At 44.4% G+C, this 14,090-nt stretch overlaps 1 protein-coding gene and 1 long non-coding RNA gene across 2 annotated transcripts; one reads left to right on the top strand and one right to left on the bottom strand.

The window, feature by feature from the left end:
• Positions 1-3,010: 3,010 nt before the first annotated feature.
• On the top strand, positions 3,011-5,768 carry C12H7orf25 (chromosome 12 C7orf25 homolog). Its single transcript, XM_028750814.2, has 2 exons — positions 3,011-3,126; positions 4,063-5,768. The coding sequence occupies exon 2, from the start codon at positions 4,076-4,078 to the stop codon at positions 5,330-5,332; it is 1,257 nt and encodes a 418-aa protein (XP_028606647.2). The 5' UTR covers positions 3,011-3,126; positions 4,063-4,075; the 3' UTR covers positions 5,333-5,768.
• A 4,623-nt stretch (positions 5,769-10,391) lies between these two features.
• LOC114607526 (uncharacterized) lies at positions 10,392-13,856 on the bottom strand. The gene is made up of 3 exons (XR_013394755.1): positions 13,767-13,856; positions 13,035-13,550; positions 10,392-10,744 (listed from the first exon to the last, which is right to left on the bottom strand). It is a non-coding gene; the product is annotated as an uncharacterized LOC114607526 (long non-coding RNA).
• Between the last annotated feature and the right edge of the window lie 234 nt (positions 13,857-14,090).

Raw genomic sequence — 14,090 nt, 5'->3', positions numbered from 1 at the left:
AAAAAAAGCGAGAATAAAAGGAAGGCCGGCGGCGGCTACACGGGCCACATGACAAGGTCTGGCGGGCCGGATTCAGCCCGCGGGCCTTGTGTTTGACACCCGTGCATTAGGGCAAGAAATATGTAGGAAATGCAACCTTTATTGGACGAACTCATTGAAAGACAAAGTGAGTTTTCAAGATACATGAAAGCTCATGTTCAATATTTTTACAGATGGAAAAGCTGGTGGTAAAGTGGCAGGATAACAGCAACAACAAAAAGTAGGGCAGGAGGAGTTCACTCTTACATAGGAGGAAGGGTGGCAGAGGTGGTCTGGGGGGTGTTAAGGTAACTGGTCTCACATTGTGATTTGTCCTTCGCCCCCTGGGGGACTGCCCCATTTGGACCAAGGAACGTTCCACTTGAGTTTACAATTCAGCTGTAAAGCTCCATAGGTGACTTTGGGTCAGCCATCCTAATTTAACCTGAAGGATTGCTGTGGATAACCACATGTAGGGCTTGTTTGAGAAAAGAGTATGCAATGTGATAAATGAGTAAGACATTGCTCCCTCATCCATGCACATTGATCATTCATTGACTGTAATATGAAGAGGTGAGTTGTACGTGTGAATGAGGCACCATAGAGTAATTGAGAAAAACGTTAACATCACTGAATGCAGTCAAACTTTTTTCTGTGCGTGTTTGTTTTTAATTTAGCTGAGTCATAAGCATTTAAGAGTTCTGTTGGATCAGACCAAAAACCTAGCCCTATTTCCTTTACAGTATTCTGTTTCCACAATGGCCAGTCATATAGGCTTGGGAAACCCACAAGCAAGACATGCACACAACACTACTCTCCCTCTTATGTTCAGTGGGGTATTTTCAGGCATTCTGACTGATACTTGAGTGTTGGGGTAACAAGTAAAGTACATACTGGTACAGTCTGACCCCTTGGGTAAATGGTATGTGCCACTGAATTTCCAAAAATTAAAAAAAATAAAATAAATCTGATATCATCTAAATAGAATGTTTGAGCCACAGGGAAAAACTTTGATTGGAGAGGCATAGAACAATTTAGTGGATATATTTGCTTGGAAACTTTGTCCACAGGGTGGTGATATGGTGTGCTTGGAAATATGATAAAATCTAAACACGAACAAAAATAGGTTTGTCTGACCAACTGAGATGGTATGTTGAACTTTAGTCAAAATTCTTCTGTAGTAAGAATTCCAGGTGCTGATTGTATTTGCAAAAAACACTGTTGTGAGCTGTAGAGATACACAAGTGCACAAGGTTAAAGGTTCCCTTTTAATCCAGTGCTATAACCTCTGCCAAAAAAGTATGTAAGGTTGACAAAGATGATTTATTCTCACAGAAAAAAGTCTCACATCAATCAGAAATTCAATACAAAGGAATGTCGTAGCTTTGTTTCCTGAATTTCTTGCTTAGGTTTTAAAATGCAGGATTAGAATTAAAGCACAACAGCATAGCACTGCATTTCCACCCTGTGAACTTCCCCTTAGAACTTTCTTGATAGATAGAGATGCCATATTTCAAAAAGTGAAAATCCAGACACAGTAGTTTTGACCAAAGTTGTTGAGCTTTCTTTAGCAAAATTGCAAAAAAGACGTTTTTGAGCTATTTTCAGAAAAGTTGTCAAAAATGACGGTCAACATGGGTTGCCATACATCCCAAACTTCCTAGACATACACGGAATACTGCAGTTGGAAGCAGTGCCCAGGCAGAAATCAGTCAAATGTCCAGGAAAATTCAGATGTATGGCAACCCTATATAGATACATCAAACCTAATGCACTAACTGGTCCTATCAGCTGGCTGTGCTGATAGTTGTGGTTGTCCAAAACGCCACAAAGGCTCCAGGAAAACTGATGTGCTCTGCACACAATTGCAGCACTTGTTCCTAACCACCCTCCTCATCAAACAACTCATTTGTTAGTTTAAAAGAAACACCATTCAGTTTCAACTTTCCAAGGGAGGGGCCACATAGCTCTGTGGTAGTGCTTACCTTGCAATCCCTTCTGGCATCTTCAGGTAGGGCTGGGAGAGGCTCCCTGCCTGAAACCCTGAAGAGCCACTGCTGCTGCCAGTCAGTGTAGACAGTACTAGTTGGACTTAATGGTCTGACTCCATATATGGCAGCTTCCTAAATTCTGTGGCAGAAGTCTTGAATTGATTTCAAAATGGGTTGCACTAGATGACACTTGGGAGCCGTTCCAATTCTACGACCTTGGCTTGGGCCAAGCATTGCTTCTCAGCCTAACCTGCCTCGCAGGGTTATGTGGGGGGATTAAAGGAGGAGAACCATGTACACCAGGCATGTCCAAAGTCTCTTTCGGGGGCCTAATCCGCCTCCCGCGACAGTATATATCCTGGAGCAAAATCCTAAAAATAGCTCAACCACCTTGGTCGGCCCTCGTGGATGCTCACTTCATCAAATCTGGCCCCCGTTGAAAAACGTTTGGGCACCCCGATGCACACCATCCCCCACACCATCCTCCTTGGGAGAGAAAAAGGAGGTATATTTAAATGCAATCAATCAAAATATACTATACCATACTATAATTACAATTTAATAATAATTTAATATAGGAAAGCTCAGTTGGTAAGAGCATGAAACTCTTAATCTCAGGATCATGAGTTCGAGCCTCACATTGCGCAAAAGATTCTTGCACTGCAGGGGGTTGGACTAGATGACCCTCGTGGACCCTTACAACTCTACCGTTCTATGATTCTGTGACAATAATTATAATGTAATTAAATAAACACTATTATACTAATATAAATTACTTGAAAATGTAATATTATAATCTAACATTTAAAATTATAAATAACGAAATGCAATTATGAAGCAATACTATAGTTAATATAAAATAAATAATAAAATGTAATCTAATAAATACAGGGAAAAGGTTGACCCGCCACCCTTGCCCCGCACACGGAGGCGCCGAACGGGAACCGGAAGTGAGGGCTGGGCCCAGTGCCGGCTTCTGCTGCTGCTTCCTTCCTCCCGCTTGTCAAGCTCTGAAGGAGCCCGTCTCCCCCTCCCGCTCTCTATGGTATGGAGGCGGAAGTCGCTTGCAGGCGCCGGGCTGGAGCTGCAGCTGCGGGGGCGGCGGAGCGAGTTGGTCGTAAGTCTGGCAGGAGGAAGGAGTCGGTGGCGGCGGGGCTTCTCCTCGTTTCAGGGCTGTGGGCGAGGGGGGGGGGGGATCAGGAGCCAAAGAGAAATTGCCCTGTGTGCCCTGGATCCCTACCTGCCTGTCCTTGATCAAAATGTAAAAGTATTTGCATTGCTGTCCTATCAACCCAGCAGCAGGCAGTAAGTAAAAAAACCCACACACCCAATTGAAGGCTATTACGGCAGCTATCTGAAGCAGCTTACTGTGTAAGGGCTTGGGATAATCAGTGACTATTGTGTGAAATGCCGCTAGATTGCCTCTTTTTAAAAACAAGACCAATAAGGACATAGTTCACAGTGTATTTGAAGAAAAGCATTAAAAGCAAGGGCAAAACTCGATAGGAAATTAGGCTTCAGTTTGCTTATTACAGAAGGATTCAATTGGATTGAGAGGAACTGGGTGACGAAATTTGCGGCATTACTGCCTCGTTTCTCTCCCCCGCCAACACCCCACCACCTATGTAAATTAGATTTATGAGGGGAGACACAGTTTTAAAGCAGCCAAGTGTGTTGAAGTTGTGCTATCCAGGTAGAAGCATTTCTTCAGTATGGCTGAAGCCACATAAGAGAATCCATCCCACCATGTTTTCTCTTTTTCTCTCCTGTGTTCACAAGTGACTTAGCCCTAAATCGCTCACATTCTTTGTCATAGTTCCATAATCTCAGGTTTCTCCCTGGATTTATTTTTTTAATGATTTTTTAATTAATTGAAAAGCATGTTTTAGTTTGGAAGTGGTTTTTTTGTTTGTTTTTTGAGCTTCTGCTTTTTGCTTTGCTTATTTAAAACAGTTTTTGAAAGGGAATCATTGTCCTAGATTGAGAAACGTCTTCATAAATGTCTTTACATTACAGCTTGAAATAACAGTGATCTTCTTCGTATTTTTCTCAGGAATAATGTTACCATGTCTGTACACGCCTTGCTGTGCGAGAGGATTGCTATTGCGGAGGAGCTCATCAAGAGGGCAGGAGCCCTTTCTAGAGTCCGGAAAGGAGGCGTAGAAGGCGGATCAAAACTCTGCAGCAAGCTAAAGGCCGAGTTAAAGTTCTTGCGCAAGGTGGAGGCTGGCAAGGTAGCCATCAAAGAGTCTCACCTGCAAAGTACCAATCTCACTCACCTGCAGGCCATCATTGAGTCAGCTGAACACTTGGAGGAGGTTGTCAGTGTTGTCCATGTCTTCACGTATGAGGACCAATTTGGGGAGAAACAAAGCTTGGTGGTGGACGTCGTTGCAAATGGTGGCCACACCTGGGTGAAAGCCATAGGTCGAAAGGCTGAAGCCCTGCACAACATTTGGCTGGGCAGGGGCCAGTATGGTGACAAAAGCATCATTGAGCAGGCAGAGGATTTCCTGCGAGCAAGTGGCCAGCAACCAGTGCAGTACAGTAACCCACACATTATCTTTGCTTTCTACAACGGTGTGTCCTGCCCAATGGCACAGAGGCTGCAACAGATGGGCATATCGGTGCGGGGAGACATTGTTGCCGTGCATGCATTGATGGAGTGTGCTAGTGAAGACCTCCCCTTGAGCTCTGGCGAATCTGATGAAGGAGGGGAGGGCCTTCAGGTGACCAAAGTAGATCGGGACAACTTAATAGCTAGTGTTGCTTTTCCTACGGAGATCCGAGTAGACGTGTGCAAGAGGGTTAACTTGGATATTACTACTCTGATCACATACGTCTCTGCCCTGAGCTACGGAGGCTGTTACTTCACCTTCAAGGAGAAAGTGTTAACGGAACAGGCAGTGCAGGAGAGGGAAGAGAGTGTTCTCCCACTCCTGGAGGATTTCATGAAGGGCAAGGAGCTGTTTGCTTGTGAATCTGCAGTCAAAGACTTTCAAGTCATTTTAGATACTTTGGGAGGGGCGGGTGAGAAAAGTCGAGCCTTGTTACTCCTGGAGAGAATCAAGGTGGTGCCAGACCAGCCCTCTGAGCGTGCCTTAAGACTAGTGCCCAGCTCCAAAATCAATAGCCGTTCTCTGACCATCTTTGGCACAGGAGATGCTTTAAAGGCCATCACCATGACTGCAAACAGTGGCTTTGTGAGGGCAGCAGCTAACCAGGGCGTTCGATTTAGTGTGTTTGTTCATCAGCCGAGGGCGCTGACAGAAAGCAAAGAATCTTCTGCCACACCTTTACCAAAGCATTCAGTTGGGCCCTAATGGTTCAGGAGTAGTCTGCGGCCATTAAAATAAGAGAACTAGTGGGTAGATCTTACCCAATATTTGTGTGTTTATAATGTCTACAGTTTCAAAAGCAAACTTTAAAAATATACATGCAAAGACAATCTACCCACAGGGCAGAGGGAAACATGATATGGGACTTGGGGCTGCCACGAAAGTATTGGGCCTGAGTTGAAGTCCACCTGCACCCAGTTGTGGTGCCAGGTGCAACTTATTTTATGTGCTGGCATCATTTTGCTGTGCAGTTCCTTGCTTCCAGTGCATATTGTATGAGAGGTTGGGGACATGTGCAAATGGACACCAGGCTACTGCTTTGGATGCAGCCCTGCTGTGTTCCTTGTAAAGTTTTCATTCTGTCCTGGGATGAGGCACATTTAAGTCCCATACATTTGTCCTGTTGATAAATGTAATGCTTCCTTTTTGTTGCATTACATTTATCAACAGGACAAATGTATGGGACTTAAATGTGCCTCATCCCAGGACAGAATGAAAACTTTACAAGTCTTTTACAAGATGAAAACTGTATGGAATGAAGAAGAGCAGTAGATGATGTGGAATATGTGGCAGAATACGCCATGGGTGCGATCCCACCAAAGTTAAACACACTTAAACCCATTTATTTAAATGTGAACGCCTTGGGCACCTGCTAACGTCTCTTACAGAAAGTGACAGGTCTTTTTTTAGAAAGCTCTATGCAGCTAGATTGTAAATGGTATTTTTGCAGAATCCTTCTGGTTTTCTCTTTGATGGTTCCACAGTAATTTATTTTATTAGGCGTAATTAAGTTGTTAACAGAGTACAGTGTATCATCATAATGTTACCATTCAAACAGAACCAGTCTATGAAGTCTTAGAGCTCAAAGGCTGACTGCTGAAATCCTTAAAATGGCTTGAGGTTGTGGGAGTGGGAAAACTTTATATTAGGGATCAGAATAGTGCAATATGAACGATATGACAGCAACTGACAAAATACAGATGCATTATAATTTAGAAGCGAAGTTATACTATTGAACTCTCCCTTGTTACTTTTACCAGCTGTGTTAGACAAGTTGAAATCTATGCTCTTAAAATAATAATAATAATAATAATAACAATAGGTCAGATATTTAGTTTCACATTATGGAAAGTAACAAGCAGGAACCTTTCCCCTAAACGGTGTCTTGGTACCTGCTCTCTCAACCCCCCCCCCCCATCTTCTCTACATATGCATGAATTAAATAAATATGCAAAAAGTTGGTGTTAAAAGTTGAGTTGCAGTCTGTCTCCTTCTGTGTGCCATTCAGACGCAGAAATGATTTTATACTTACTCAGCATGGTCATCAAGTCTGTGTCTACTGTGGGTTCTTAAACATTCTGAATACAGTGTGTGCTGTTTCTTTGACACAGATTGTGTAAGAATAAAATGATAGTGTCATACCTCGGGTTACAGACGCTTCATGTTGCACATTTTTGGGTTACGGACGTGCCAAAACCTGGAAGTACGGGTTACTTCCGGGTTTTAGTGTTCGCTCATGTGCAGAAGCGCTGAATCGCGACCCACATGTGCGCAGACGTGGCACTGCAGGTTAAGAACGCTGCGGGCTGCGAACGTGCCTCCCACACAGATCACGTTTGCAACCCGAGTGTCCACTGTATTTATGAAGCTCCCTTCACTCCCTAGGGCTCAGTGCTCTGGAAATGTTGCAATACTTTGCCTTTGTTTGTCAGGTGGAGTACCGGAAAAATATGGAAGAGCATGAAGACTGGATGCAAAAGGGGATGGAAAACAATAAACGGGTGTGCAAGATGCCCTTCTGTATACATACTTTGGAGTAAGCGCCGTTGAACACATAAACATGCATAGGATAGCACAGTTGGAAAATTTCTGTAGATTTTGCCTACATGTTAGCACTCTGCTTTTGAGACCCATCAGGCCTAGAAGTTTAATGTGCATGTTTGTGGGGGTTGGGGTTCATTTTTAGTACATCAAATTGTGCATTCGCATCAATGCCATACAAAACTTCCTCTGGTACAGTAATTGTTTGAGTATACTAGTTTAGAAGACTGAGCAGAGGATGGTAACCAACAGTACAGTGGTACCTCGGGTTACATAGGCTTCAGGTTACATACGCTTCAGATTACAGACTCCGCTAACCCAGAAATAGTACCTTGGGTTAAGAACTTTGCTTCAGGATGAGAACAGAAATCATGCTCTAGTGGCGCAGCGGCAGCAGGAGGCCCCATTAGCTAAAGTGGTGCTTCAGGTTAAGAACAGTTTCAGGTTAAGAACGGACCTCCAGAACGAATTAAGTACTTAACCCGAGGTACCACTGTATTTAATTTTCACAAATGGGAGAGAGGAAAACTTTAAAAGGTGCACTCTCTTGTGCATAGGCTTCTTATTCCTACTAAAGAACCCATAATTTTAAGCAGCTTAAATTTGTTAAGATTGTCAGGCCCACAGTGCATCAAGATGGGTTTAGAACGTGGAAGAGAATCCCAGGTCTTCCTGGAAAAGGCCTAATTCTCACTCCTCTTTTCTTGTCACTGAAAAGTGTTGTCTGATTTATTCCAAGTGCTTGTCACCACACAAAGGACATGCAAATGTTCTTTTCAATGCAACCAGTTTTTGACACTTCTTTTGTGCAACTGTTATCCACTCAAGTCGAGGGCTCTTAAACTCAGCCACTCCATGTTTCTTCCATAGAAACTTGACTTCCCATTCACTTTGAGAAAAGAGTAAAGTAGCCCTCTTTCTGCTGGTTTTACTGCACAATCATAAATGGCATGTTCTCAAAGGGGAGCCAGTCTGGAGGCTCATTGATCACTACTAGGCCTCAAGGGTGTACTTCTAGTCTATAATACTGGTACCGTACCATGAACATGTCAAGCCCAGACATTTTGCAAAGCTGTGCATGCAAGCATATCTGGGGACATGGGTCTAAAGGTGTGAATAATTTTTGCCCCTTTCTCCTGAAACTTGGCAACTTGCAAGGCAGAACAGGTTCTCTCTCACACGTGCAACACTGACGTTTGCACCTTCAACTGGTGCCGCATGACGGCCCTGTTAAGAGGGAGGGCTGGGTTCTGGCTTCCTCATACAAAATAAATAGCCAACTTCTAGTATTTTACATGCAGCTGAAAGTTTAAGGCAGGGAAGTTGTGATGTCATTTCTGTAGCCAGATTTGCTTTCTTGAGAATGGGAAGAATAACTGTGTGCTGATTTGCATACACAAACACCCAAGTTATTCTGCTCCTGGCCTGATGGGGATGCAAATCACCCCCTCCTTGGTCATCAAATAATCACTTGATGACCAGGGAGGGGGTGATAACCACACCTCAGCTGAGAAGGGGGCTGTGCCCCTGTATGTGCAAGAGTATGGATGTGGAGGGGAGGGAGGTTTGGCCAAGAGTGCATGTGGCTTTCAGACCAAAGCAGTCAGCAACCTTTGTGCTTGATACTACCTTGCATCAGCTTTTGAAAAGTCAAAAGACTACCATATTCTGAATACAGTGAACAGTCCTACCTAGCTCCGTTAGTAGTGTGTTGTGTGTGAGAGAGGGGTACACATCAATGAGGGAAAACTTCACACTTTTGTGCATGTGCAGGTAGACAGCCCAATGTGAATTGTTTGAGGGGTGTATTATTGACTCCACAGCCAAGAAAATGATCAGTCTGATGACAATGGGAGGGAGCAATTTGCATCCCTACTAAGGAGCTTGGCTCTACCCACCCCAATGCTGTGTCTGCTTTAATTGGCTAATCCTTTTCTGCCAAAATTGGTTGGGGGGTCAGGGAGAAAAGGACTGGAGAGGATCAGACTCTTGATGTAAAGAGTTGCAAGTATTTTTATGTAAATATCCCTAGCCTTCAGGTGTAGACCTGAATTTTGTGAAATATGTGAAGGGGCCTGTGGGGTGGGTGTGCGCTGGACCCACCCGCTGCTCTTCTTGTCCTCCACAAGTTGGAAGATGGCTGTCAGAAGCGCCCCCTGTACTCAAGAGCCTCCCTGCATGTTTTTAGAGCTCTGGATTTTTCAGGGTTCACAAATTTGCCCTCCAACTTGCAGAAGAGCACAGGGGCTGGAGCTAGCACATCCCTTCTCACTACTCTCTTTCTCTCCCCCCCCCCCCCACGTTTTAGATAATATTGAATGTGCCCACCTAAAGAGGTCTTTTGTCTCTCCATAATCCACATCCACTTTAAAATGGAATTTGTGAGTGTTAACAGAGAAATCTGAGGGCTCCCTTGGACAAAAAACAAGGACACCAGCCAGGAATACCAGAGCAAAACAGCAGCCAGGAGGCTTGATCTTGATTGAAGACTGTCGTGACAGGACTCCCACCTGCCACAAGGTGGAACAAGATGGAAACCCCCGAACAAAAGAGAACCCAAACTTGTATTAGCTGCTAATCCCCATGTTACACACCCCAAACTACATCACTAATACATCATGGTTACATCATGAAAGGGGAGGTCTGGTGGCAGTAATCTGAGCATCCTTGACCCTGCCCCATGGTTCCCCTTGCCCTCCACCAAACACCCATGGAGTGTAACAAAAGAGATATTTACATTTCCCTGTTTCCCAGCCAAGTTCATCACACCCTTTTGTCTCCATCTGGGTTTGTTATTTCTGGAATGGCTACCTGTCTGGCACTCAGGTATCAGGATGCCAGGGATTATCACTCAGGCAGAAGGGCTGCTGAGTAGATGAGCTCACATATCTATATGAATTTCTGGTGTTTTCCCAGTGACCCAGTACAAAGATACATTTATCAGTGAATTCTTACATTTGATATTGTGCAGCAGAGGCCCTTTGAATAGATAGGAAGAAACTGTGATGAAGTGTTTTGTGGGGACAAGTCACAAAAGCGATTGCGCAGATTTTGGTAGTGGGCTGCATGTGCATGATATCTGCTGATATCTGCAACCCCTCCAAACCTATACATAAATTCCTGCAACATGAGGCTACAAGTCTATAGGGTAAAGACTGGCTTGTAAGGAATGGCGAACTGGGAAAGGCTTGGAAACAGTAACACAGCACAGTACAAAGGGTGATAATGTCATTCCATTTTTATTTTAGTTTGCAAAGCAGACAGCACATACAACAGAGAGCGCCCATCGGTGTGGGAGATGATTGGAAGGGAAAGTGATAGTAGCATTAACACAGTATAACTGCTACAAGTCCACTGCGAGCTGTCTGGCATGTCACAGTTTAATAAATAACAAACAAAATGTAGTGGACTGGGTGGGATAAACCACCAGATACTTATTTATCTGAAACCCAACCAATTAGGTTTAAGGCTTGTTGGCATTAAACCTACATTTACTGGAGGGCAACTTCAATCAAGACAACATTATCAGGAAGACATCAATTCAGGTTCTCTTTCTGGATTCATTTTCTTTTTATGCTGAAGACAAAAACACAAGACAAAGATCAGAGAAAAGCAAGGCTGCACAGGGGGCCATTACAGTGACAATGAAGTTGTACAGAGATTCTAGATTCATTTAATTAAGCATGATTAACAAAGCTGGAGTACCAATCCCCAATTTATTATCACTTAGACTAAAAGTTTGTACATGTGATTCCTAAGGAAATTTCAGAGGCAACAGCAAATGAATTTGATATTTAAGTTTTTAAAGTGCATTTTTATTCTCTGACATTACTTCCATGTTGTCTAGAGAGCCTGTGGTGGCGATGGGAACACATGATCTGAATGTTCTTCACTGCTAACAGCTGTGTTCTGGTGAGTAAATAATTGTCTCATTGCCCAGTGGGGTTGGTCTTGCGTGTCTCCAACCCCCCACCCCCAGGGCTCCTGTGCCTTTATCAGCTGTAAGGCTATCAGCTACCAAACTCTCTTGGGCCTTTAGCTCTGCCAGAAAACAGTGGCAATACTGATAGAGAACTTTGCTGGCGCAAAGATGGCAGAACACACACCCAAGTGTAAGTAAGTAAAGGCAAAAGGAAAGAAGGAAGTCATTAAGTGCCTCTAGTAAGTTAAAAATTTACAGATGGCGCACAGAAAAGCAGACTGGATTTCTATACTCCTCACTGTGATGCAGGCAATATGTGGGGTTAGTATTTAGTCAAATTATTTGCCTATTAAAAATATAGGTAGAAGCACTGACTTCTTAGCATACATATAATTTCCCCCTGAACCTAATCACACAGGAGAAAAGGTGGCGTCCCCATGATCTTATCCTCTGCTTGTCTTGGTTCTAGTTAAAAGAAACTAGGCTCTTCCATGACATCCGTCTATGTTAAAAGTTTAGCATGGAGCTTATTTCTTGCACCAAAGTTTCATTTAGGGATGCTGTCTCACGCCCTGAGCACAGAATATGATTCTCCAAACCTCCTGATGCAGAAGACAGACATGACACCTTTTCTTTGTGGTCCAGTTATCCAGTGGCGTAGTGTGGGGGGTGCAGGGGGGCCGGCCGCAACATCTGGGGGGGGCGCGCTCGCACTCGCAGCTCTCTGCCCCCTGCTAAAATCGCAGCTCTCTGCCCCCTGCTAAAATCCACGGGTTAGGGGGCGCAAATTACTTGCCTTGCCCCGGGTGCTGACAACCCACGCTACGCCACTACAGTTATCCCACCCTCCCCACCCACATAAAATTTGCTGCAAGGAAGAGGGGAGATGACAGAGGGGGGAGGAAGGAGAGAGGAATCCTCTATGCTTTCAGTTCCCCCTCCAAATTCACATCCAAAATTCTAGCTAAAGTTGCTCCTGTGATGCTATTTTAGCATGACCTACGGACCAAGTCAGTAGAAAAGAGAGATTTAAGTTGCAAATCACATATGGAACTCAGTGGGCCTTACTTCTGAGTAGACATATATCTACTTCTGCTGTAAGGTTATAACCCTAAACACATTTAGCAGAGAACAAATCCCATTTAACTTAAGAGGGACTACTTGCCTCTAAAGTAAACAAGCTTAGCATTGGACTGTAAGCTACTGTGTCTGTGCCAAAAGGAGTCTTAAAAAAGTAGAATCCTGGGACTGGAAGTCTCAGCTTTATACTACTCATTTCCTTAATCCTAGCTTACACAACTTGGTTATGGTGGGGAAGGATTGTGCATGCTGTTTTCCTGCACAATAGCCAGTGATAAGTTGGCCAGGTGTACTGCTAACTCACATGCTGCGTGTAAAAAGACAACCCCTGTGATTGTTGCAGGGGACCACTTAACAGTGAACTGATGAGCATGGAACTCCTCATGGTCTGGGGTTTCCTGCTTCTGCAGCATTCAGGAATCCTGATATCTATTAAGTAGAAGAGGTGGCCTTTATCGGGGTAGTCAATGTGATCCACCCCCCCTCCCCAATGTTGGGTTCCAATTTTCACTAGCCCCCCCCCCCCAGCATGTTGAATGGGCAGGGACAATGGGAGCTGCAACCTAACAATATCTGGAAGGCCCCATGGTCTCTCTGTTAGACTTGTCGGAGTGACGTTGCCACACTGAGTTTCTCATCTCCACTCCTATACTTTATTACAAATTACTGTGTCTGTTGGGAACAGGGCATTGAGTCTATCTATCCTACTGGTTAACACCATCATTAAATCACGTGGCGACTGGAGCTGGGAAGTGGGGTATTCTCTTGGAGGAAGCCAGTCCTTGTCAAAGTGTCACCTACAAACCAGTTCTAAGAAGGGAAACTGTTGCTAACAAGGTCACAGTAATTGCAGAAATAACTTACTTGACTCGTCTGTTTACGCTGCAGTTGTTTTTGGCTTTGTGCTTGGCTCTTTGCTTGCATCTCCATGGGTTTCTTCAGTTGGCAGGATAAGTGAAAAATCTCCTGATTCTACGCTCTCTGGGGCGGCCTCTGAAGTTGGCTCTGTACTTGGCTCCTTGGTTGGCTCTTTGCTTGCCTCTGTGCCTAGTTGAATAAGATGTGAACCTCCTTCTCCGCTTCCTTCCCCACTTCCTTCCCCACTTCCTTCCCCGCTTCCTTCCCCGCTTCCTTCCCCGCTTGCTTCTCCGCTCGCTTCTCCACTCGCTTCTCCACTCGCTTCTCCGCTCGCTTCGCCACTTGGCTCTTCGGCTGGCTGTGTGCTGGGCTCCTCACTTGGCCCTGTGCTTGGCCCTAAGCTTGTTTCCTCAGTCGGCTCTTCTGTGCTTTCTTCGCCACCTGGTTCTTTGCTTGACTCAAGCGTTGTCCCCTCGCTTGGTCCTGTGGTTGGTTCCTGGGTCGCAGGCGCAAGAGAAGCCTCTGGAAAATTAAAAACAGCAACATTTATAAAATGCCAGGTGTCTGCTGTTGCCAGATATCAAGAACCTGGGTACTGACATGCACCAAACTCCTATGGCAATGTACTCAGAAATAATCATCATCCCAGAATGTTAAGGCACGATTGACTTTTCCATCTAGCATTAGAAGAATTTAACGAAACGCTAACACTAATATTCCTTAAAGTATTTTGCTTACCTTGTATGATCAGAACAAGAGCTAATGCTGAGAGAATTGCAATTTTGGGCAACATTGTTGGCTATCAGCTCCTGGTAATGGGCAAGCAACTGAGAAACAAGCTGAAGTATCCCGTGGGAAGTGATCTTCGGTTGTATTTATTGAAGCAAATCCTTTGCCTCCACCTACTCCAAAATCTATCTCCACCCTCAACGGAAGTTGCAAGATGAAACCCTTTAAGATACTCAAGACTCAGAATAGGACCAGGAATCACCATTCCCATGGGTAAAATTCCACTTTGCTATCTCAGAGCAAGATAACCTTTATGCAATGACCTCAAAGGAA

The sequence above is a fragment of the Podarcis muralis genome, chromosome 12 (genome assembly GCF_964188315.1).
Source record: "Podarcis muralis chromosome 12, rPodMur119.hap1.1, whole genome shotgun sequence".
Classification (NCBI taxonomy): domain Eukaryota; kingdom Metazoa; phylum Chordata; class Lepidosauria; order Squamata; family Lacertidae; genus Podarcis; species Podarcis muralis.
This window is presented reverse-complemented; position numbering and strand designations above follow the sequence as displayed.